Below are 26,513 nucleotides of genomic sequence, written 5' to 3'. Positions count from 1 at the left end.
ATGACCTCCTCTTGACCTATTTCTTTCTTTCCACATTTCAGTGCTACATTTGAAATCTGGGGCATCAGGGTGCTAGGCATGAGCTCTACCACTAAGTCCCATTCCCTGCTTTCCCCGGTGGCTTTGCTAAGATGTCCTTTAGCCTCTGTGGCTATCCAAGCACCATCTTACTAAGGCATCCTTTCTTGTCTCCTTAGGGCATAGATCAGTCCCCTGGACTGAGGTCTTTCCACTTATTCTAGCCCCTACCTAGTTCCTGTTCTGATTATTATCAAACGACATCTCATTCTGTCTCCTCCTCAGAGAACTTGAGTGAGCACACCTCCAGCCCACTAGCAATTAGACAATTAAATGCATTAGCATGTCATGAAGTTACAACTACCATGAATTTGGATATGTCATTTGGAACAATGAATATACACATTGGTACTGTTGTGGTATTCGTTAGTGGTTGTCTTGTCGTGTGTCACAAGATATGGGAAGCTGAGGTTTCTCAAGACTTGAATAAATCTTCAGTCCAGTTAAGTGTCTTTATAAAACATGTATGAGAGGCCACTATAATAGCTAATCTTGGTTGTCAACTCGACTATGTCTGAAACAACTAAAACTATCTGAGACGTGCCTGTGAAGCAGTTTCTTGACTGGATCATTTGAAGTGGGACGACCTACCCTAAATCTGGGCCACACTCTCTGGTGTTGACCCACATAAAAAGACATGCAAGATGAAAGCTTTTGTTGGTAGACTGCTTGCCCTTAGTGGCAAGTTCATATAGCCCATGCTAAGAATTCTAATGCAGACTGAAGACCAGTTGAGACATCTAGCCTTGTGTGGACTGAACAACTACCAGATTCTTGGCCTTGTGATCAGACAGCCATTGTTGGACTAGCCAGACCATGGCCTATAAGCCTCTCTAACAAATCCCATTTGGATATAGCTTCATTCTATCAATTGTATTTCTTCAAAGAATCATGACCTATACAGTCACTAACCCCAGTGGCCACCAACTACTCATTAATTCTTATCTACAGCAATGAAGTGTCATGACATACACATACTTGTTATAATATATATATATATATTTACAATTATCAAACTATAGCAAGTAATAGCAAGGTATAACGAAAATGCTTTTAGATAAATATTAGTTTCTGTTCACATAGAAAAATAAAGGGTAGTATACATTGCAACTATGGACAACAGCAAGCCAACAATATTATATGTGCCTATAATAAGATGATTAATGCAGGCTCTAATATGCTTCAAAATAATTAACCCCCTGCTCCCTTCAATATGAACCTAATACTGCTGGACCTTTTCGGTATTCTACTCACCCCCACAAAAAAAAATTCCACAATGAATAAGCCTCCAATCCTAGCTACTCCAGAGGCTGGAGAAGGAAGCATTCCAAGTTCAAAGTCAACCTGTGCTGTGTAGTAAGTGAGTTCTAGGGTCCTGGACTCAATCCCCCAGGATGGATGGATGGATGGATGGATGGATGGATGGATGGATGGATGGATGGATGGATGGCAGGCAAAACCAAAAAGTCTAACAACTATTGCACCCAATGTTGTGAGTCACCTAGTAAATGTATATGCACGTCAGTTATACATACATACATACATACATACATACATACATACATACATACATACACACACACACACACAATGCCATCTTATAAAAGCAAGTTGAAGCTCGCAGATTCTGATAAATGGAGTGGGGCCTAGAGCTATCCCCTCGAAGATATTAAGGAGCACCTGCATTTTCATCTTGTTGGCACCTTCAAAGTGAGCTATCACTAGCAAAATCTGTTCTCTGAGTTAAGTATTCCTGCACATTTCTACCTTTTGTTCTGTTTTGCTTCTTGATAATACAGTCCAGGGTGACAGGCATCTATTGGCATATCTGGAGACATGTTGCTAACTTTGGGTTATGTCCCCGAAATGGCCATAGGAACCCTATAACATGGCTTATTTACTGCATTCCCTGCCACAAGGGGACATTCTAAATGCCAGCCAATCAAAAAGGAATGACAAAGTGAATTTCATGAATGTGGTGCACTGAATCCTCCTGAGGTCAAACAAATTGGCTCCTTATTTTTAGTAACTTACCCTGACTACTCAATTGGAATGATGACCAAGGACTGAAATGTAGCCCGAGGCAGAATGATTGCCTGAAATCTCCAAGGCTCTATCTTGCATTTCCAGCACCAAAAAGAAAACAAGAATGCCCAGTGCAATACTTCCTCCCAGTCTACCCCACTAGTTCTTGTCCAAGCGTACTCTAGAAAGAATTCTCTTAACCCTGAAAGGCCAGACATATGCCCAGTGGCTACACAAACTCCAACCCCTTCCCTTTTCAGTCCCTGCTGAAATGACAATCTAGTATTCATAGAGCTTGTATCAAACAAAAAACACTTTCAAATGTGAAAATTTCAAGCCTCCTATTCTTCTATGCTCTGAGTTGCTCCACAGTGGACAGGAGGAAGATCAAGTTGGTTGTCCCACAGTGTCTCCCAGGGAAGGTTTTATGAAAGGCCACCTACAGGACCTTCCTACAAATAGCAGCATTTCTAAGGTAAGAAAACTAGGTCATGCTTTTTCTCCAGCACTTGGGTCCCTGCCAGAGTTAAGACAGCTGAACACAGTGGTTCCTCTAAGGGAGAATGCTCCCAAGATGACAAGCTGAACGTTTTAGCTGGAGGTCAGATGGAAAGAGTCCAGAGAACTCCAGGCCTGTAGGTGGGGAAGGCCACACATCTTGGGGTATACACAGCAGGCACACAGAACCTGCCATCTCCACGGGGAGACTCTACTCACTCCTGAAATAACTCATTCCCCCAGCTCTCCTGTCAGCCCAGGACTAAAGCCATGCCTTTCAGGAACAACTGAGTCACAGGAAGTCAAGACATTACCTGAGTATTCCAGATATGGACACACTTGTCAAAGGACCCGCTGGCCAAATACTTCCCATCAGGGCTGAACGCCACACTGTAGACAGGCTCCTGATGCTTGGTCAGAGTGTGGATGCAAACACCTCGCTCCACATCCCACAGTCGGACAGTAGAATCAAATGAAGCACTAGGAAGACGGCAGGGAAAACAACCACAGAAACAGGTTGGCTTTTCAAGAGCTCCATGACGTATCTCATGTGAACTGTCTTTTAGCTATATTTGAAACATACTTGAATTTGCTTTGAGAGAATATTATGGTGAGCATTTTCTCTCCAGAGAAAAGTAAAACTGCCACCAGCCAGAACCCAAGACTCTGCACAAGCCAGTTAAGGCCACTGTGTTCATTTATTTCTCCAGTTCCCTCATTTCTGAACACAAACTGCTTTTGTGTACTATCCAACTAACTTTTCTAAAATACCAACAATGTTTATAATACACCCACTTGAACAACTATAAATCCAACCATCTATGACTGGGGGAAAAAACTGAAGATGTACTTCCACATGAGAAATTCTAAACCCATATGTGCATATACAATCACATTGACAAGGGCTACCGAGTTTAATTATTTTCAGATTTAAAAGAACAGTACCTATCACAGGACTGTCACCATCTGACTTTCCGTATTTCCACAAGGTCTCACAAGGCTCAGTGTTATCCTTTTGTTCTTATAAGGGGCTAATATGTTTGTTCCTGATATGTAATATATGACAGAAGGAAGCATCTCCCTAGTCATTAAAAATGACCACTACATGTAGTACTGTATCACTGATATATAAGCTGAGCTTTTGGATAATTAATGAAAAAGGAGAATTAAGGCCTTGGGATTCTTCTAGTTTAGCCACTCAGTGTTTGGACTATTTTCGTGTGGTTTAGGTTTGTTGGGTTGCGTTTTTAGTGGTGATGAGATCTACAACTGAGGTATAGCCAAGAACCACTTACCATCTCTTCTTGGAGACAGACATTGGTTGAATGCTTCCCACAAAACTGTTCTCACTGCCAGGAAAGGCTGCCCACCCTACTACTAGGCGCTTCCTTCCTTCCTTATAAGAGAACTAACTATTGTCACTTCCTCCTCAATCCTCTGGAACAACATAGACCAAGCTTCCTACTGCTTCTTGGAAAGCAAACTTTCCTTTGGGGGTCTGGTCTTGTCCAGACTAACATGCATGAATCCAAACCCCAAAGATCCGTATCACGGTTTCCAGATCATTCTAAAAGTCCTCGATTCTGGCTCATTATAGCCTTAGTTTATCTGTCTAAATGCTCTCATCAAACTACCAAGAGGAGGGATGCGGTGTACTCTGTGGCAGAACACTTTCCAGGAAAGCATGCACAAGGTCAGAGCTTCCATCCCTGCACCAAAAGCCCCGAGAATGGACTGTAATGTTTCTTGTCTCTAACATTCATCAGGATACAGCAGTTCTGCTGTCTAAAGCCCAAATAACTTGGTTTGGATGAGATACCTCTGGCCTCTCACTTCTGGGGCTTGGTTGATTTGTAGATACAATATTAAGAGATCTGGGTCATCTTTAGCTGAGGCAGGGAATCATTTATCTCTAGTCAAAATCCCAATACCACAGCCCTGAATGGAGTTTCTAGAACAAACTTGAGCTCCAAGCTATACTCTTATTTTCCATTCTTTGTCTTAAAAACTTTAACTCTAGCAAGCTAGCCTTCCACACCTGCATGTTCATGATTTTATCCAACTGCAGATAAGAAACCATTGAGGGAGAAGGAAAAAATGCATCTCGGAAGATTACGACTGCAGAGGAAGTGAAAGGCGTAACTCTAAGCTAGCCTAGTATCCATAGCAAATTCTAGGCAATCAGGGCTTCATGATGAGACCTCTAGCTCAAACAAAACGGACAAAAGCCACACACACACAAAACTGTATTGGACGTATGCTTGTCACTGTTACATAAACAAAACAGTCTAAGAACTATCCCAACAGCATTCTACTGTATGGGTATTATAGGCTGTTTAGAGATGATTTATAGAACAGGGGAATGTTTTCAGGGGCTGTAGGCACAAGGAGTTAAGCCTCCATGGATTTTGGTACCCACAGGGTGGGGTGTTTCCCAGAAACATCTCCATGGACATTGAGGGAATTTGACTCCCATCTCCTTGGCGCCCATCACAGTGAACTCCTAGTTTGTTCAGTTTGGAAGGGCTTCAGCCCTGCTGTCTCTAGGTGCGAGTGAGTCTTCCCAGATACAAGCTACACAAAGGGAGGAGGCAGCTGTGAGGCAGTAAAGCTGTGCTCAGGAAGGAGACAGAACTGTGAGACTGGCCGGCCTTACCTTGCTAACATGATGTTGGAGTTCGGGTTGCTGGTGGCTGGTCCTGTGGGACTCCACTTGATGGTATATATCTCTTTGCTGTGAGCTTGAAGGTCATGAACACATGCATCCTGCTTCATACTCCAGATCTGGAAGAAGCATTGGCAACAGTATGAGCTAAAATCGTGCCTCTACTTGAGAATGACTCAGCATCTTTCATTCTGGTGCACCCAAGGTATTCCTGCTTAGGTGGCAGGTCTGGGAGTCATTCACAGTCCAGCAGGCATATTAGCAGGTGGCTGTGAGGAAGTATCATGGAACTGAGTTAAGCTAAGTCTACAAGAATGCTGGTGGACAGGACACAGGAAGGCAAGGTCTCTCAGTGGGAACCGTGCTCCACTGAGAAAACCTTAGAAACCAAGAAAATCATGGAGAAAAGATAGTATCAAAGTAATGATCCAGGTGATTAGGGTGGACAGGGCTGTGTGCCATACAAGGGTTTGTCTAGGATTAAGCACCTCACCCTCTAAGAACCAACATTACCTTCAATGTCATGTCATCAGAGCAGGAAGCCAGCAACATTCCAGAAGGATCCCATTTGATAGCATTGACCTCATTCTGCAAGAGAACAGCATTTCAGAAAATCAGAGCCTTTGTGTAGAAAGTCTGGCATCCACCAGGGGGCAGTAGCATACTGCCAGCACTGCAGTACAGAGGGCCTTTTGGGAGTTCACAGGATATCAAGAACCACACAGCACAAGAAGCCACCCACATGATTATTCTTTCCTCAGCTTTTCACTCATGAAAAAATATTGCCATATATTACAAAGGTCAAGCCACACTTCCATCCATATTTCTTTAGGGAAAATTTCCTTATTAAGGAAGCCAAAGGAAGAATTTGCTTATAACAAGCATAGCTAATTAAATCAGTTATTTATGGCTGCTTGAAGACAGGGACTTACTATGCAGCACAGGCTAGCCAGGAGCTCCTTATATATCCCAGGATGGCCTGAAACTATCCTGTCAGCCTCCTGAGTATTAGAATTGCAGACATGTAGCACCAAGCAGAGCTAAAAACTGCTTCCTTTCTTTCCTTCATCCATTCACCCATCCATTCATTCATTCTTTGGTTTTTAGGGACTGGGTTTCTCTGTTTAACAGCCCTAGCTGTCTTGGAACTTGGGCTGGTCTTGAATTCACAGCGATTACCTGCCTCTGCTACCTGAGTGCTGGGACTAAAGGTCTGAACTACCACCACCAGGTTAAAAGTAGTTATTTTAAAAGTGGACTTTGATCATCACTTTCCTATGTGCTTTTAATGTAACCGCTCCTCTTTGTCACTCTGTTGAAACATCTGCAACTTGTTGGTCATAAGGTTTAGATAGAACAACAGCACAGCCAGGTACCACCCAAAGGCACAAAGACACATACAAGCAATTCATATGTGCAGGGAAATACATCCAGCAGCTATAGACAGGAAAAGACATTGAAAAATAAATAAAATCCGCCCTCCTGTGGATTTGTGTTGTATAGCAGTTTCCTCTGAGATAAAAAAAAAACAAAACTTCCACTTTGAAAGGAAATATTCTTAAGACAGGATGTTTTCAGGGAGTTGTAAAAGTGAGGTGAAAACACTACAAGGAAGCTCATTAAAAAGGGAAATGAGCAACTCAAAGGAAACCTCCAGGAAGTCCCTGAAGCTGACCGGAATCACTAACCCCTCAACTCCCACCACAAGAGTTTGTATATGCAGAAAAGACTGCTGAGTCACTCTTAGACAAACATGGGTGCTGGAAGCAGCAGAGGTCAGCTGAACTGCCTAGAAGAAACAGAGACAAGACAAGCTGCCTGACCAATCCAGCCACAGACAGGGAGGGCCTGGGGCTGTGCAGTGAGCTCCAGGCCACCAGCTTTCATGAGCTGTCATCCATACTGGGGTGGGCTTTGATGGTGCAATGTCTTTGAGTCATTTTTACTTCTATAAGTAACCCAGTAAAACTCACTGCTTCAACGAGCTGGATTTGTGGGCCACACAACTGGGGAACTGTCAGGTTTTCTTGGTTTCTGAGTAATAGAGAACCCAAGACTAGAGGAGAAAGGCTTTTGGTACAGAAGGAAGAAGAGGATGTGGTTATATAAAGGGCCACCTGCAGCTCCACCGTACTGACAGGGACAGCATGCAGAGCAAGGATAGTGCAATTTACCACTGGGGTCTCTTCAGAGGGGTTTTGCCATTAATTGCCTCCTCTCCCAAGCCACCTGTCTTATCCTAACAACTTCACACACCAGATTATTTTATAAACAATTTCACACTTCCAAATGTTGTGATTGATCCCCTTTGTAAGAACACCAAATTTTCAAGGGTGTGAAATTGGAAGAAGTTGGGACTCCAAGGAGAGGAGAGGAAGGGTATGACTATAGAGCAGCACAGAGGGTTTATGTGTCAGTGTGTGCGTCTCCAACAGCAGCTGTAGAGAAAAGGCAGGCAGACCTCTCCATGCACTGTCTGTCACCAGCTGACACACCCACAATTCCCCATGGGGACAAATTCCTTCCTGGAAGCAGAGCTTTCTCTCTCGCCATCCTTTTGCATCTCAACACAAACTTCCAGGGAAGAAACCAGAACTTGCTAACAGGCCTTGGAAAGCAGCAGGTTCAGGACCCATATAGGTAGACTCTGTTCAGAGCACTTTGCATCAGTGGAAATCATTTATGGAACCATGAGGCAGGATGTGAGAGAGCCAATTACAGAAATCAGACACAAAATGTATGCCGCTATTAAAAGCTGGGAAACAGGCTGGACTTAGAAGAGAGATAGCTTCAGGACAGAACAGAACAGGGAGGGTTAGCAGAAAGCCACCCTGAGGTATTCCCAGGATCACTGATACCTCAGCTGGGATAATTCCATCACTCAGGGCAGTCATAGAGCTCTCACTAGGGTAGACACAGAAGCTCTAAACAGCAAAGCATGGCAGATCAAGTGATCTCCCCTTACAGTTAACTTTTAATGCAGGCACTGAAAAGATGGTTGCCACACCACACTCTTAAAATTCCCAACTCTGAACTTCAGAATTGTCACTTACAGTATGTCCTTGGAAGGTTTTGACTGGGCGGTCACAGCTAAGCCTGCACACATGAATGCACATGTCTGTGCTGCACGACGCAAAGGTAGTGTTGTTCTGCCAGTCCACATCAAGGGCAGGTGCTGCAAGGCAGGAGGAAAGAGAGGCCATTTGCCTTATTAACTGAATACAGAGGTCAGCGACGCAGACAAAATCACCCCAGAGTCTTATCTAGTGACCATGAATACCTGCCCCAGTATGAATCAGCTACTGAAACCATGAAAACCATTTTTTCAAAGACCCTAAAGACACCCTCCTTCTGGAGAGACTCCCGCCTTTCTATGAAATGGAAAACCCACAGGGACAGGCCCAGTTATGTGTAAAAGGGAGGTACCAGTTATTTTTTTGCTAGGCCACCAGTTTCCTATTGCCAATACTTTGTTTCACAGTAGTCCCAAGGTTCTTGACACATTTCTGCTCTTATACAGTATCATGTGCATTTAAATAAAAAAGAAACTCCTGGGACTGCCTCTGTGTAACCCCAACAAAAAACCTACCTGAATGAAAAGGAAACTGCTGTTTGGCTTCTCCTGTGTGCGCATCCCAAATTATTGTTGTCTGTATTCCGCAAACAGAGGAAAAAGCTAGTTACTGTTCTTCTCTAATAATTATCTAGAAGAATGTCGTGCACTAGAAAAGACAACCACTCCCCTTTCCTTCTAAGGAATTAATAACATTTTATTTTGTCCTTATATATAGCCAAACTGGTATCATTTATACATGCAATAGTATTTCTGACCTAAATCTATGATATACACACCACTGTATTTCACACTCAATAATACGGATGCCACATTAATGAGAATAACTGGTACAGTAGCATTTATCAATATATTTGGGAAATCTACCAAAATTGATGGGAATTTGCCCTCAGTTCTCAAAAATCCATTAGATAATAGATAAGAAGGCATGCCAGTGTGTCTTTTGGACATTGTTCCAAAGGAAAGTGCCACAGGAATGAACATTTCCAACACCCCCATCACTTCATCAACTGTGAGAACAGGTGGAACTGCCATAAAAATCCAAAGTATGGATTGAGAAAATCAAACTAAGTCAGCTCCATGAATTTCTGTGACGTTTGCCCCGGTATCGGGTCTCAGAGAATTCTGCCATCTATAATGGGAAGCAGTGGCTTATCAGGTGAGGAAAGTTGTAGCTAAGGGAAGGAAAGAATTGCTCAGTGGATGAAAGTCAACACAGAAACATTCACAACAGCATACTGCTTCCTGGAGTAGTAAACTCCATTGGGAGATTTTCCCTCTGTTCATCACAGGCTGAGAGCTTATTCTGCATGAAGGTCTACAGAGGTAAATGTATTTTGAGGTGATGCCTTGCTCAAACCAGAGAAACAATCTGAACCTAAATGAGTTATTTTGCCAAAGAAGCCAACAAGCTAAAATTAAATCCATGTCCATAGATGAAAGGGATGTATTTAAAGTTGACAGTCACTCACCTTATCCACACCAGCACTCAAAATATAATTCCCCTTTTTGTTCCACTTCAAGGCAAAGATGGGGCCTTTATGTTGACCTAAGGTGCTGGCTAGATTACCTGAGATGGGAAAACACAGACATGGTGACTTCACAGTCACCAACTGTTCACTCTATCTAGGATCATACATAAAGTGCATCTTACTCAACACACCAGAGATGCAGAACTTACCATCTTCTGTCCATATTCTTGCAAAGCCATCATAGGAACCTGTTGCCAACAGTGTCCCATCGCTCTGGAGGACAGAAAAAAGACAAAACACATTAGTGTCTGGATGCTTTCCTGGGCCTCCTTCCCCACATGGAGTTGTGTGACAGAGCCAAGCCTCTCATAGGCAATACAAGATCATAATGATGGGGACAACTTCCCTCCCCCAGACTGCTGTCTGCCCACTAGGACCTGATAATGAGCCCCTGGTACTGGTACCCCAATGTGGGAGCCGAGACAAACAAAACTGTCTGTCTCTTTGTGTTTTGCACGTGCCCCATCAGGAAGGCAGCTGTGCAATCATCTAAACATGTGGATGGCAAAAGTTGCTTACGTTCCAGTCCAGTGAGGTGACGTCCTTATTACTGGGAACGTCGTGTCCCCCTTCACGTATACAGTGTCTCAGCACAAGCTGTGTGGAGCCCCCGTTGCTGTTTTCATTAAGGTTCCATATCCTCGCAGTGGAGTCTCCAGATCTGCAAAATCAACATGGAGCGTTTGACTCTGGTTCAGTGGGGGAAATGTGACTGATGTGTGCCTAGGTCTCAGATCGTTAGCATGGGCTCTGCCTTTTCCGCCCTTCTTGTTCAGTTTCCTTTCTTACCCCCCACTTCTGCTTACTGACTTGAGGTGTATTTGCCTTGCTACCAACCCCATAGAGAAATGGCTGGGACCACTGGCTTTACCACAGTACAGGATGCACAAACCAGCCTGCACACCGTGGGAAGATATGACAAGCATGTATGCTTTCCTCAAGGCATTCATTACTCCAGGGAACAGGGAGCCGTCTCCCATTCTCCAGACCCAGGTGCATTCCTGTCCCAAATTCTTACCCAGAAGCAAGTAGGTCACTAACAGGATTCCAGGCACAAATGAACACCTCAGACTCATGGCCTCGAAGAACTGTCGCTTTGCTTGATGGAATTTCAACGTCCCCATCTATTTCCATTGGTTTTGAGTGATTATCTGCCAAGCAAACATGAAAACATACATGGGTCACCAACCCATTAAAAAAACACATCCTTAGGCAGTACTGTTTTAAAGATATTTTGTTTTTATGTACCAAAGTAATGATATATCTGATGACTGCAAAAGCGGGCATTTCTACAGTTTGGTGCACATTTTATGTTTCTGCTTTGAAATGCTATGCTGTGCATTTGTTCCCAAAGTGCTTATGTGCTGGGAGCTTGGTGTCCACATGTGGGCACAACAGCAGGTGGTGTCTTAGTGGAAAGTCATTGGTAGCCAGTCTGCTCTGACTTCTTTGTCTCCCATGATGTCCCTCCACCTTGTGTTTTTACCTCAATATCCATTATGGTCACGCTCACGTGTATGTGTCGTCTGTGAGCTGATGTCTTTGCTCCTAAACTAGCTGCCTCACATACGTCATTACAGGAATACAAAGCCAACTCACACTGCCATTCTCAAGAGAATCATGCAAGAAGGCCAATGATTCGGCCCAGCTGATGGCCTGAGTTCAATGTTCCAAATCATTGGTGAAGAAAGAGAACTAACTCCTGAATGTTGTCCTCTGACCATAGCCTGCTCACACTACTTGCAAAGGCTACCTTGCAGTAGTAAGAAAAGAACAGACTGCGAATTCCAAGGTTGGCACCCTAGCTGCACCAGGCCCAAGGAACTGTGGCAGCATGAATAACCATCAGAGCTGTGGGTACACACAGAACAAACCCTCTGGATGTGTGAGCAGCCAGTGTGGAAGGTTTGTAAAAACCAGTCAATAACGTCCCGTGTCTGAGCCTTCTGCCCTTGAAATCACCTTAACTTGCTGACTATAACACAGTTTAGCCCTTGGGATGCTGGATTAAAGGCTACCACAACGATACACTTTTATGTTGGGTGATTTACTTATAGAAGCTCCCCTTGTAATGTGCACACTCGCAGAGGAACAAAACTTCCTAAAACCAAGGGATGGGAATGACCTTGTAGAAGATGGATATCTTTGGATAGTCAGGAAGCCAAGTCCAGAAAGCAGACTGGCAGTGGGCAGCACTTTAAACTTTCCTTCAGCTACACACAGATTCAAGAGGAAAAACCAACAAAAACAAAACCACGTCTCTTGAGGCCCAAAGAGCTCTCCCCTTACTTATTGCATGGGCTCCATTCTCTTCCCCATTCACGGTGGCTTCTCCATTCTTTGGTGGGTTTTGCTGAGCAGCAGCAGCTGGTGTTGTAGCTGCTGTGGTTGCGGCTGTGGCAGCGGCAGCCGCCGCCGCCGCAGCCGCTGCATTGGCTTGCTGCTGAGCGAGCTTCTCCCGAAAGGCTTGCTGTCTTGTCTGTACCACATCGGGCATCACAGCATCAATCAACGATAGCGACTCAATGGGACGCCCATCAAATACCGTGCCATCCTAGGAAAGTAAGACGAGCTACCCATCAGTTACCATAGACCAGAGAAATTGGCATGGGCAAGGAATAAGGTACAAGGGATTTTTGTGGTGGGTTCGAGGGCAAAGAGAGAAGGGAAAGTGGATGAAGAAGGACTGTTCGTTAATGGAGAGATAGCAGCAAAGATCCTCCTTAGTGGAGATTTGATAGATACCAAGCCAAATTTTGGCATTAAGGACATCTTAACAGGTTTCCTTTTATCCTATGCCAAAGCTGCTACCAGTAGGGGTAGGACTGCCTCCTTGAAGGATAAATCTCAATGTGGGGGAAGTCATTTTCAGTCACCAACACTGGGATCATGCCTTTGTATCGCTATCTAGTAGGTAGAGGCAGGACATGCTGCTCACCATCCTCAGGTGCACTAGAAATTCCTCCTCTGAACATCACAGCCACAAAGATGTAGTTCTGAGACTGTTGGCAACCCTGAGTCACAAAGGTATACTGCAGAAACTGGTAGAAAACCCAACTTGAAGCTACCATCAGAGTGAGCATCTCTACAATGGCCATCATGAACAATGGAGGAGGAATTAGCCCATTTAAAGACAACTGCATCATTCAGAATAGGACTCCTGGTCCATGTGATTTAATAAGCATTGAATGTGCTCAACAATGGCTCCCTGGGCTCAGCGTAGAGATGAAATATCAACATAATGCACCAGGCAACAGGTTCGCTTGATCCTAATGCATATGTTTTACTGTCCTTTGTCTACTTTCTACCTATTACACAAACATTTCCACACATCCTTAAACACACAGAAGCTCTTCCCTCAGGACTCTCCACATACCTCCAGGCTGTCTGCATTATGAAAAACCATGTACTCTGAACTTCAAATATCCCGGAAACAGAGGCACAAGTGTCTGTTGAATACTATCTAAACAATGCATCACCCCAGGGAAGTTTTCTGTTTGTTTTTTTAAATTATAATAGAATGCGAAAAGAAAAATAATGCTCAACGTGGTACAAATCACCTGGACCTGGATTCTGGCAATGAGTGGCCCAGGCTGACCAGTCTTGATTCTTCCATGTTAGTTTCTTCTTTCATAGAGAGCCCCAGCAAACAAGCTACTGTGTCACAAACCATGGTCTTGTGGCTGGGGAAATGTCTCAGTGGTTGAGAGCACTAGCTGCTCTTCAAGATGACCCAGGTTCAGTTCTCACCACCCACATGGTGGCTCACAAGCATTTATAACGCCGACTTCATGCCCTTTTATGGTACACTGGAACCCAGTGGTACACAGACATGGACACAGGCAAAACACACATACACATAAAATAAAAACTAATGCATTAAAAAAGAGGTCACTGTCAACATAAAAAATACTGCCACATTTAAAATGAGTTGTTGAGAGTTCTTTTTTTCTATTTGTTAATGTCTAGAAACACGTGACAAAGACTATCTACCCCTAGACAAACAAATGTCTCTTAAAAGATGAGAGAAACAGAAGTTAGACATTACTTTTGTGTTCTTAAGGACAATTTTTAAACTTAAAAAAAAATACAGCGAGAAAGCCTGGGCAAGACATTTCTACTGGTGGGATTAGGTTCAGGAAAGAAGACGGTGGCATGTGTTAGAGTGGGCCAACTGAAGTATGTATGACAAGGCAGTAAGGAAACGTCTTCCTGTGTAAGTTAAAAAAACAAACAAAACAAAGTATGAAACAAAGGTATCCTGTGTGCATAGCTAAAGACTAATAAAAAAAATCTTCCAGAGGTGGGTTAACTCTCTATAGGTTGCTGGTCTAGAAGGTTCTAAGAACCAAAATAATACTGGCTATTGGCACTGCTGCCAGTAAGACTCTATTGCTGGTCTTTAAGATGAAAGACACAAACCAAGCAGGAACTGCTTCCTATAGGCTATCTTTCAGAGGGCTGGAAGGGATTGCTACTCAGCTGTGAACCCCGCATGCTTTATACCACCAACCTGCCAGGCAAGATGTGTTCATTGACATAACAGCGGCCTGACTGTTATAAGGGTAATTAACTGCTTTCTGATTGCATTTGAGACCTTCTCCTCAAGTGGGAGTGTATATCTAGTACTGTAAACCTGGCCAAAACCCTGTGCCTGGGGAAGATACTGTTATGGTTTTGCTAAATGGACTTGATGTGCCCATAGATTACTGCTATTAGCTTTGCAGTGGGTGATATTGCAGAGACTTTTAACTGGTAAAAGTGCTGAAAATAAATGACCATTGAAAGTACAACTTTAAATTGGACATCCATATCACTTGCTCCAAGGCTCAGTCAGGGATATTCAAAGAAGGAGGGGGACAGAGAAAGAATGTAAAAGCCAAATATTATGAAAAACAGCTGTCCGAATTTCTCTTTGGTTATGCCCCCTGCCAGTTTCACACAAAACAGACTCTCCATGAGCATCCAATAAAGGACCTGTTTGGCAAAACTGTCCTGGGAAATCAGAAAGAAAGTTTGTCTATTCATGCAAAGTGCTGGGCCAGAGTAGATGAAAGTCTGTAAGTAGAATGAATTGATTGTTTCCATCAGCTAATACCTTGTGATTTTGCAAACCCACACAAGGGAGCACCCAAAGCTTGCTGATATTGCAGTGGCCTGTCTGTAGCCTCCACTTTTCCCCAGGTACCTTAGAATGCATGTTAGACTCATATATTAGAAGCATATACATTCTCCAGAGATCTGCTGGGAGAGGCCGGAACTCTGCCACGTTCTCAGGAATGAACATACCTCATTGATGCTGATCTCCGCCTCCACATATTGCAGTCCCTTCTGAAGAATGGAGATGAGGGCAGCCGGTGGCACTAGTGTCCCATTGATGTTGGACTGGCTAATGTGGCTTTCGATCCCAAACGTGAATGCGGAATGGGAAAAACCTTCAGGAAGAGGGAAGCAGAGTTACGTGAGAGTCAAGTAGGGATGGAGACGTGGGCTGGAGATGTGAACATGGAACTGGGTGTACCAGGTGGCTACAGAATGGAAGCTCAGCTTTTGAATGAGGGTTGAGCAGGCAGGGAAAATAGGAAACACAGAAGAAGAGAGGAATGGTGCTGGTGTGTGATTAGAACTCGCCTTTAATGGCAAAGGTTGGCTTTTACATGGGTGGTGGAGAACAGAACACGGATTCAGATCCTTGCACAACAAGCGCTGTACCCACTGGACCATCTCTCCAGCCCTTAAATGCATCTTGACTGGCATTTTCAACTTACGATAGGTTTAATGGGAGTTAACTATATCTTACACTGAGAAGTATACTACGGTTTACCTGTGACATGTCCCCCAAAGGCCCATTATGCTAAAGGCTTGAGTGACAGCCTGGGTGGTAATGGACCTTACAGGGCGTTGGTGGCACATGCCTTTAATCCCAGCACTTGGGAGGCAGAGGCAGGTGAATCTCTGTGAGTTGAAGACCAGCCTGGTCTACAAGAGCTAGTTCCAGGATAGCCTCCAAAGCCACAGAGAAACAAAACAACAAAAAAGTGGGGACCTAATCAAAAGAAGCCAGGTCATTGGGTGTGACCTTTAAGGGGACACTGGGGACTCTCCAACCCCTTCCCATCTTTCTCTCTTTGCTTCCTGACTGCAAGGAGATAAGCCACTTTACCATGCCATATACTCCCACCACGAGGTTCTCCCGCACCACAGACCTAAAAACACTAGGACCAAAGCAACCGTTGCCTCCTTTCATTTACTTTGCTTGAGGTATTTGGTCCTGATGAAAGAAATCTAACTAACAGAACTACACATGCAACTCTGGAGGGTAGGTGGACAGTATATTTCAAGAGTATTACCATTTGAAAATAGGTTCATTGTAGGTATATATTCAAACAAGTGTGTTGAGACTGTAAAACAGTGGTTCTCAACCTTCCTAATGCTATGACCCTTTAATGCCATTCCTTATGATGTGGTGACCCCCAATCATAAAATTATTTCATTGCTGCTCCACAACTGTAACTTTGCTACTGTTATGAGCTATAATGTACATAAGCTGTGTTATCTGATGGTCTTAGGTGACCCCGGTGAAAGGACTGTTGGGAGTCATGACCCACAGGATCTAGACCAATATGACCTTTTCTTTGTGAAAGGAAATGTGGACACTTACACATCAGGACTAAGGTGATGTAGCTCTAAGTCAGGAGATGCCAAAGGTGGCCAATAGGCCACCAAAGTCAGGAGAGACATGGAACTGACTCGCCACATAGCCCTCAGAAAGAAACACTTGCTACCAGCTTCACCAAGGTCTCCACTGGGGAAGTGAACATTGAGGGTTCCCTACTGGAGAGATGTGGCTTGTTGCTTGGGCTGCATGGCTAGGTACTAGGATGGCTTTTCATTAGTACTGTTTCATAGATCTTAAATATCTTAAAGTTGTAAGAATTAAAAATTATTTTACTTGAGAACTAAAATCATCAGTACATAAATCACACTGACCATGACAATAGAATTTTGTTCCACATGAGGCTCTCTGATCACACGTGCTGCTACCCACATGGCCTATTTTGTCAAAAGGAGATGTATGTGTCTAGTCTTTTAACTATATACCACGAAGCAACATTTTGACAATGTGTCACTCAGTATGTCAGCCAGGCTGGCCTTGATCTCAGAGTTCCATGGTCTCTGTCTCCCAAGTGCTAGGATTAAAGGCACACTTGTCACCATGAACTGTTGCTCTTGATAGTAATTTCAATCTGGTTTCGTCTGTCATGAGAAGAAAGATCATTCTCCTCATTCCAATCCAGGAATGAAGTAACCCCCCTCCCCAAACCACTCCTTCATCCTTAATACTCTTACAGAGAGGGTCCTTAGCTTTTTTTTGGATGATCCTATAGACTGGCTTGCACTGGTGGTCAACCAATCTGCCCAAGGCACATTTACAACGAACTTCCTTCAGAAAAGCAAGTTGGTTACCTGATTCCTGGAGGTAGCGATATACCAGAAAATTCACCTCGTCGCTGGTAATGCTCATCTTAGCCTCACCTTGCGGCGATGAGGTCTTCGTCTCTATCAAGTGGGAGCCACCCTCTGTTAGAAAAATACCAGAAACACTGTTTTGAATACACTGTGTGTATTTACCTTCTGAATGTGTGTGTGTGTGTGTGTGTGTGTGTGTGTGTGTGTGTGTGTGTGTTGGGGGGAGTGCTACAGATAGGTTCAGGGCCCTGTATCTGCTAGGCAAGTGTTCTACTACATCCCAATGATATTTAAATAATGTTCATACTTTCATACATGATAGAAATTAATAACTGATTCATTGTATTTTGTAATTATATAAAAATTTCACTGTAACTCGGGGCCTAGCCTACCTATGGGCCTGGTTAATCTCCACCAAAACACGTATACACACAGATAGAGAACAGCTATATAAAATATAAGTTACATCAGAAAACAATACTAAACACTGCATTTACTATTATATATTACATCATATACATATTATATGTTGACCAATTACCATCATATTATACAGGACAGATATATTTGTGTGTGTGTGTGTGTGTGTATACACATGTGACAATTGATTTTTAATTGTCAACTTGACACAATCTAGAGTGGCTTGGGAGGAGAGTGTCAGTGAAGGACCATCTAGATCAGTCTGGCCTATGACTTTGTGAAAGTGTCTTTACTGTGTTAACTGATGAAGGAAAATCCAGTCCATTGTGAGTAGCACCCAGATGGGGCTGGATCCTGAGTATAGGAATAAAGAAATAGTAATTTGAGCACATGCTCACATTTAAATTTTCTTTGCTTTTCCTGTGGACAAGCTGCTTTGAGTTGCTGTCTTGACTTCTTAGTGGTGGACTGTATCACGAAACTGTAAGCCAAATAAACCCTTTCGCTCTTAAGCTGATAATGGGTATCTTGCCACAGAAACAGAAAAGCAACTAGGAGTGTGTGCGTGCGTGCGTGTGTGTTATACATAGCCCAGGTAAGATTTTTTTCCCCAAAAGAGAAAAGTTGGCACAAATTTTAGGGTCTGGATTGACTAAAATATAAACCATACTAAGGAAGCCAGATTCAGGGTCAAGGGAGTATATACAACAGCTGACTTGGTATTCGGTAAAACTGCAGTGCATAATTCAGATTGTGCTTGGTAATGGAACCCAGACCAGACATGGGCAGATGTGGCTGTGTCAGGTGCTAAGCACTTTCCCACACAGAAGACACATGAGCAGAATGCTAGTGATGTCAAGCCTTCCTTGGGAGAATGATGGCATGGTCCTGGGGAAGTTATACATCACAGTGCCTTCCCCTGAGTAAGTTTAAAGGGGTCTGTACCACACACCTAAGCGTCACTCTACTTACAGGGTATGAGCAACCCCAGGGATGGTGAACAGGCATGGGACTGAGTAGCTTACACATGTCACCTTGACATCATTTCTGTGTCAGGTGAAGAGGTGCAGTGCAGGGAACATGGGGGAGGGGTGTGTGTGAGAGAATCCCATTGAAAAAAACTCAGCTGTATCAGTCTGTTAAGAATGATGAATTAATGAGAAGCAAATACACTGCATGCATGCATGAAATTGTCAAAGAACCAATGAAACTGTATTTTTAAAAATGCTTATCTTCCTTAGGTGATAGTAATGTATTTGTGCAAGCACTGTCACAAAAACTCGACCTGAGATTCCTACTTGATGCCTTGGGGTTAAAGAAAGAGACTCAGTAAATAGCTATGAATTCACAGTATAACCCAACAAAAATATAACTTATGGAAATTAGACAAGGCAATAATGTATGTGTATAGGAAAACACGGGAGCCTGAGCATTGTCATAATGATAATAGTCTCAGGGTTTGTCTACCTCCCACACAGCTGCCAACCTCTGATTTTTCTATCAACAATTTGTTACGACAAGATAATGGAAGGGCAGCAGTCACATTGGGTTACTAGAATGACAGAAAGAAAACAATTTGAAAACTGGGTTTTACCAAAACAAATGACTATATGCTTAGTACTATTCTCCAGGCTAGCTGTACATTTGTGGAAGGTGATAAATGGGAGACTCTGAAATACATCCTTAAGAATTGTCATGTCAAAAATAGGAAATAAGGGGCTGGAGAGGCATTTCCGTGGTTAAGAGTACACACGGCTTATGCTAGCATCCATGCTAGGCAGCTCACAACTTCCTCTAACTCCAGGGAATCCCAACCTCATTTTCTTAAAAATATGTATTTCTATTTTAGGTGTATGAGTGTTTTTACCTGCATATAAGTGTATGCCAGGTGTATGCAGTACCCGAAGAGGTCAGAAGGGGGCATCATAGTCTCTGGCACTACAGTTATAGGCTTGTGAACAGCTTGATTTGGATACTTGGAACAGAATCTGTGCCTCTGCAAGAGCAACAAGTGCTCTTAACTGCTGGGCTATCTGTCCCACCCCATATCCTCTTTTTTTTTTCAATTAAAAACAAGCATAGGATATATTGCCTGCATGTATGTCATTGTCCAGCCCCATGTCCTCTATTTATACCACAGAGTTCACACAGTTAGTGCTGCCCATCTATGCATGGGGATGGGGCCATCCATTGGTGCATGGGCAACCTACCCTTAAAGAGAACTGATTCTTCCTCACCTAGTAGCCAATAGCCCCTCCGTTAAGGGTGGGGCCTCGTGAGTCTCTCTCCTATCCATGCTAGGATGGTGATTGGCTTGCTTGATCCTTCACAGGCAACAGCTATTGTGAATTTGACTTCAATGGTCATGTTCAGAAGATGCTATTTTGCAGCAGTCCCCCAACCACTGGCACTTACAGTTTTTGCACCTCTTCTTCTGCAATATTCTCTGAGTCTTGGGAATAGAGGGTATGTGATAGGTATTCCATTTACATTAGCCAGTATTCTTATCTGACAACTGTGAAAATGTTGCTAAAATTACCCAAAGGGGCCACATGAATGAGTCAGGAAAACATACCAGTCATCACGTAGACTCACGCCCCATTTCCTAGTAACAGTTCACACCAGTGATTGTCACTCAGGAAAGGCGAGGCTGACAAAGCCCAGCAAAGAAAGCAGCAGTGCAGAGACCCAGGCTGGCCATCTGGTATCCGGCCACTTACAAGTGGAAACCCAGCTCTCATGTAAGACTTGACTAGTTAGTAGGATGGCACCTACTTCAGCCTGGAGCCCCGAGAGGCTCCAGGAAACTTTCCGTAACCCTCCTAGTTACAAATAAAAGAGAACATTTACTACATTCATAGTTATACCCAGTCCCACACAGAATGGGGAAGACAAGAGTGTTTCCTCTTAGTTTATTTTCTTGCCTGAACTAGGTTTCAATAGAGACAACTTCAAGTAGTTGATGTAAGGTCTTTGGAGTTGGGATTATACAGGAAAGGAAATTTAAAAAAAATTGGAGATGAATCCACAACTATATCAATCCCCTCTCCCCCCTTTCCTGTCCTGCAAAACAAAAGAAAAAAGAAAATGGCATTAAGGTTGATGGCATCTCTGAACCCCTGCACTAGAGAGAAGTATCAACAGAAATAGTAATTTGGGGTTAAAGATTTTAAGAAATTAAGAGAACATTATACCTACTGTTTTTGTTTGTCTGTCTTCTTTTCAAGACTTTAAGGTTGCAGAAGTTCCTGTTCCTTCACAAAACAGGTCAAGATTCAGTATCCACAGACTGCTAAGTGATTTATTTAATTACCAGTTTTCAGGTGTGCTTAACAGCATTTAACAACTATTAATATTGGGGAAACAAGAGGATTGCTCAAAATCAACAAGATCTAAATTGCTATGTAATATCTTTGAAAATGGAAACTGGAAACCCAGAGAGATGGTGCTGCTGAAAGGACATAGAGAACAAATTCATTTCTTGCCACCAGGGGGCAACCTTGTTCTGCAGTGGAGAAGATGTGCAAGGTGCTCACAATTTAGCGTGGTATACATCTGATATGTCATTATATGGCAAAAATTCTCCTTTCACAGTTTGTCCCATGATGCAGAGAACTTTTATGGCCATGACAAACTGCCTGTGTTTCTCAGGGAGGTAAGAAAGTGTCTTGTTCCTGCTATTAGCCTGTTATTCTTTATGCTAGAAGAATCTGCAGTACAAAGAATTACTTACTGAGACTCAGACTTAGGGTCCTGTTTCCACAAGGACTCAAGCCAGCCAGCCAGAGGAAGGAAAATGGTCTCACAAAGTACTCCTTCCATCAAGGGCAGGGAATCCAAATGCATTACATGCATGTTTGGATACTAAATAACTTTTCATAAGGATACTTCTTTCTGCTGTATTAGTCTCAGCAGCTCTCAACTCCCTGACTTCTTCCTCCAAGTTCATGTTCATTTCATAATCAGTAGTACATTAAGACAAAAGGTAGCTGGCCTTCAGAATTTCCTTCTGGCCACAAAAAGCAGACTCATATAACGACCCTTGAGGTCCTCTCTCTGCATGTCTTTCCTGTTCTACTATAGATGCTTCTTTGTTTGTACATTAGATTAACACTGGGTGAAGGGAAGGAGATAAGATCAAAAAAGGTGGCCAATATGCATTGTATAGTTTGAGCCCAATTGTGGAAAATATGCAAATGAGGAAAGGTTGGGAAAAACAGTGGAATAAGATGCAGTCATTCAAACAATATTTAGGAAAAAAATGACTGTGGTAGTGTTGTGCAGGAAAAAAATAGGTGTGGGTTGGAGAGGTGACTCAGTGGGGAAAGCAGTACCTGATATGTACCTCTGGCTTCCACGCAAGCCTGCTTATATGGGCAAGCACACCCTCAGACATGGAGGCACACCTACATACCCCACCCCCACCCCCACCAATCAGCCAATCAACAAAAAAGGAGGTGTGTGCATGGTACTATATTTTGTTTTGTTTTGTGTGTTTACACCCTCTTCTTCATTCATAACTAGCTCTAGGGATAGTTACGTTGAATTTACATCTCTATGTGTGCTTTTTGTATTTTCCATTTTCTATTACAAACATGAACTGCTTTATATTTATTAAAATATAATTAAAATCTAGCAAAGATTAAGTACAAGGTTGAGAAAGGAGAGAAAGGGAGTCTTCTGTTAGAAAAGAACTCTGCTTTTCACATAAGATTACCCTCACCAAAAGGCATGCCAAAAAGGGCTGTATTGTGCCTGGCTGCCTTATTAGGTTAATTAAAATTTGCCCTCCCAAGATTTTCCACTAGACCCCATGTACACACCCATGACAGATGCTAATGTTACACAAAAGGCATGCAGGAGGCAGACCCCAGAAAGCAACATTCTTGGACGCGTTTACCTGGTAAGAGCAGACATCTGCTAAGGAAGTCCACTTCACCACTAGTGGAGGATGAGCACAAGCCAAGCAGCAAGATTTTCTTAAAATCTTCTCTTCTAAACACAGATTCCTGTCCCCCACGACTGGCAAATCAGGAGGCTTGGGAGATACCAACAGACAGACATAAGCCTGTCTGGGAAGCAGGCTCAGCTACAAGTGTTGAGGCTTGGCCCCAGTGACCTACCTCCTCTACCTAAGCCTCACTTCCTAAAGTGGCCACAACCTCTCTCAAACAGTAAGTACTACTATCTGGGGACAAGTATTCAAGCACATAAACCGCTTGGGGCATTCATACCATACCATCTGAAGAGCCTGTTCTCTATACCTGCATGCGCAGGCACTAAGGTTTGTGATTAGGTGTTTAGCAGTTTAAAATTCCACAGTCTAAAGACTGACTACACTTTTGTGGTTTTATTTTATTACTTATTTTTTTAAAGACAGGGTCTTGTTATGAACACCAGGCTGTTATATACACAATTTTCCTACTTCAGCTTCCTGAGTCCTGGGGTTAAAGGAATGCATCACCATACCTGGTTCAAGACTGATACCACTTTGTGTGGTATTTGTGTGGAGTATATGTGTATGCATATACAAGAGTATAGAGGTGCACATGTACATGTGTGCACATTCAGAAGCCACACACAGAGAATGGATGTCAGTCTCTATTGTTCTCTGCCTTAATTTTTTGCACAGGGTATCTCACTGAACCTGGAGGTTGCCATTTGGGATAGACTGGCTGGCCAGTGGGCCTCTAGGATCTACCAGTCTCCCCCTGCCTCAGCACAAGGTTTACAAGTGAGCATACAAGACCATCACAAGACCAGGAGACAGGAGGGGATGGGAAGAGGCCAGCCTGTGGCCTTGGTAGGCCTTGTCTCTTAAATGTCCACTACCACACCGCTGCCAGTATCTGAATCCTTGGGGGCACACTCAAACTGCTATAGCCAGTATCTAAATCCTTGGGGCCACACTCAAACTGCTATAGCCAGTATCTAAATCCTTGGGGACACTCAAACTACTATAGTCAGTATCTGAATCCTTGGGGGCACACTCAAACTGCTATAGCCAGTATCTAAATCCTTGGGGACACTCAAACTGCTATAGTCAGTATCTGAATCCTTGGGGGCACACTCAAATTGCTATAGTCAGTACCTGAATCCTTGGGGGCACACTCAAACTGCTATAGCCAGTATCTGAATCCTTGGGGGCACACTCAAATTGCTATAGCCAGTATTCAACTGCACCCATTTTTTACTTGGGTCTTGGGTCCTTATGCTTACCTGACAGGCACTTTACCATCAGAGCCATCTCCCCAGCCCCAAGACTGATAATATCTGAAATGCAAAATAAAATAAAAAGGCAACAGCAGCAGTGAGCAGGGTTCCTCAATCTTAGTCCTGATACCAGAAGACAGAGCCTTCTTTGTTGTAAGTTATTTCTACCCAGGACCTTGTGGAGCCTGTCCCTAAGAGTGGAGATTTTAGCTCCAACTTAAAGGGATACAGCTAAAATAGGTGGAAAACCATTGCGTTCTTCTAGCTTAAAGTTAGCAACCCATAGCCCATCGCCAGAGTATATTATATACACAAGTTGACTGGCATTCAGCAAGTTCAAATGGCTTCAACATAGATTCTCTGGTCCACAAAAAATAAACCCTTAGAAGATGTTTTCTGACTATCATGGACTGAATACAATGGTTTGAGTGTGCCCCCAAGGATTCAGATGCTGGGAGCAGTGTGGTAGTGGACATTTAAGAAGCAAGTCCACTTGAAGTCTAAGGCTGGTCCGTCCCCTCCTCTGTTTCCTGGTCTTGTGATGTAATCCCTCTTGCATGGATTCTTACCAGTGTGATGCGATAACCATGAGGTTAGTATAGTTACAGGGGCCATTGCATGAGCCAGACCTATGTTATTTGGACTTTAAGGTTCCAAAACTGTGAGCTAAAAAACCTCTATATTTTAGTAAGTAGCCAGCCTCATACATTTCCTTTTCCTAACCAAATACAGACAAAAGCAATGATCCCCGAATCTCTCTTGGTCTTTCTCTCCTAGTCAAAGGCAGGTTTTTCCATTTCTACTTAGAGAAAACAACTGCTTCAGTCCATCCTGCCTGATAATGCTTACAGAGACATCTGTCAGTGGACAACACTTCACAAACACACCCAACTATGTGAACAAGAGGTCCAAGAAAGGACTATGAACAAGGGATGCTGATCACTACATACTCAATCCAACACCCAGTCAAAACACTGAGGCAGAATGGTTCCCCTTCTCCCATCTTTTGACTATTCAAAATATAGTTCAAAAGTTCCCATAGTGGGCAATGCAGAGATGGCTCAGCAGTTCTAGTCCCAGCACCCAGATGGCAGCTCACAATCCGTAACTCTAGTTCCAGGGGATCTGATGTCTTCTTCTGTGGGCTCCAGGCACACATGTGTTGAACAGACATACATGCAGGCAAAACATCCCTACACAATAAAATTTTTTAAAAAATTTAAAGCTCCCAATATTGATGGACACAGCAGCTGCTCTAAAAAAGAATAATTCTCCACTATTCCAGATCTGAAAGCTACCATATGGTCCAGAGAATCTACCCTGAAATAAATACACCGAAGAAACAAAGCATGTCCACAAAAACACTTTCATTCAAGTGTTCAGGACCTCATTTTCCAGAGCAGACCAAAGACACCCTTCAACTGATAACAGCAGAAAAGTAAATCCAAAAAATGCCTGAGATACTATGAATCTCATTTTAGTAAAAGTTAAACCCATTTTCTCTAGTTCTGCTTTATCTTCTGAAAACATCATAGCAAGACTTTCCAAAGGTCTATTTAGTGCATGAGTTTGTGGGGTCTGCACATGTGGATCTGTGTATAAGCACATGGAGGTCAGAGTTCAACCTCATGTGGAGTTATAAACACAGCTGCCTCTCAAGACTCTAACATGGTTTCAGATCCGTATGCTTATAAGACAAGTACTTTACCAAGTGGGCCATCTTGTTGGCCCCTAAGTGTCCCAGCTTGTGTTTAAAATTAGGAAAGCTTTGTGGGGTTTTGGAAGTGAATCAGAGTTACTTAAAAAGGTATTAAAAATGAAGCTGACCATATAAATATGTAAATACAACAAAGCTCTAAAATCAAACGTAACAACTATGCATTTATTTATTTGCTTGCTTATTTTCCTACAGTGCTAGGGATGAAGCCCAGGGCTTCAGGCATGAGAACCAAATGCTCTAGAGCTGAGGTGCACCCCTAACTCCAAGTAAGACGACCTTCACTCCACACAGCATCAAGTTCATTTTGAATATGCATTTCAAGTGATCAGTTGCCACTCACACCACTGTCTGCCGTCTGGTAAATTCTTGTCTTGACTAAATTTATGCAGAATAATCTGTATGACGTCCTACAAAATTTCAAAGTCAGGCAGCAAGTCAATCTGCAGACAATTACAAATCATATTCACAAACTAATGAAGCAGAGAATTCACATGTGGAATCCAAATAAAAGCTATATTCCTGTGCCCAATTCTAATGAAAGTTACAGCTTCCATGTAGCTCATGATACTGACAAGAAAGACTGATTTTTGAAGTTGTTGTCTCCTCACAGTGACACCTGGAGAAGTTTATTTTAGCTCAGTCAAGATCCAAAACTCTAAGATGGTCATAAAAGGTGAAAAGTAACCATGGAAGCCATAATAGGTTTCTGATGTTCCTTCCTTCCTCCCATCCCTCCCTCCCTCTTTCAATTTCAGCAGAAAGACCTGCAACTTCTTCCTAAAAAATAATTTAACAACAAGTACAGAGCTTTGCAGAATG

The 26,513-nt window shown here is 43.1% G+C and overlaps 1 protein-coding gene across 21 annotated transcripts in view; it reads right to left on the bottom strand.

The window, feature by feature from the left end:
* Positions 1 to 26,513, bottom strand: part of Tbl1x (transducin beta like 1 X-linked) — a 155,559-nt gene that overhangs the window by 4,768 nt on the left and 124,278 nt on the right. For 14 of the 21 annotated variants that reach the window (XM_013119054.2, XM_013119051.2, XM_021231748.2 and 11 more), the window contains 15 exons: positions 23,981 to 24,034; positions 22,662 to 22,799; positions 20,960 to 21,015; positions 17,339 to 17,452; positions 15,161 to 15,306; positions 12,161 to 12,425; positions 10,890 to 11,022; positions 10,391 to 10,532; positions 10,021 to 10,084; positions 9,812 to 9,909; positions 8,856 to 8,916; positions 8,320 to 8,441; positions 5,780 to 5,854; positions 5,258 to 5,385; positions 2,916 to 3,081 (listed from right to left, as the gene is read on the bottom strand). In XM_013119054.2, coding sequence (XP_012974508.1) covers positions 2,916 to 3,081; positions 5,258 to 5,385; positions 5,780 to 5,854; positions 8,320 to 8,441; positions 8,856 to 8,916; positions 9,812 to 9,909; positions 10,021 to 10,084; positions 10,391 to 10,532; positions 10,890 to 11,022; positions 12,161 to 12,425; positions 15,161 to 15,306; positions 17,339 to 17,452; positions 20,960 to 21,015; positions 22,662 to 22,678 — 1,587 coding nt within the window. In that variant the 5' untranslated portion in view covers positions 22,679 to 22,799; positions 23,981 to 24,034. Of the gene's footprint in view, positions 1 to 2,915; positions 3,082 to 5,257; positions 5,386 to 5,779; positions 5,855 to 8,319; positions 8,442 to 8,855; positions 8,917 to 9,811; positions 9,910 to 10,020; positions 10,085 to 10,390; positions 10,533 to 10,889; positions 11,023 to 12,160; positions 12,426 to 15,160; positions 15,307 to 17,338; positions 17,453 to 20,955; positions 21,016 to 22,661; positions 22,800 to 23,980; positions 24,035 to 26,513 lie in introns of all 21 variants that reach the window. The other 7 variants (XM_021231749.2, XM_040744164.1, XM_040744165.1 and 4 more) reach the window with 4 other exon arrangements.

Source organism: Mesocricetus auratus, unplaced genomic scaffold, assembly GCF_017639785.1.
Source record: "Mesocricetus auratus isolate SY011 unplaced genomic scaffold, BCM_Maur_2.0 Super-Scaffold_100003, whole genome shotgun sequence".
NCBI lineage: Eukaryota > Metazoa > Chordata > Mammalia > Rodentia > Cricetidae > Mesocricetus > Mesocricetus auratus.
This window is presented reverse-complemented; position numbering and strand designations above follow the sequence as displayed.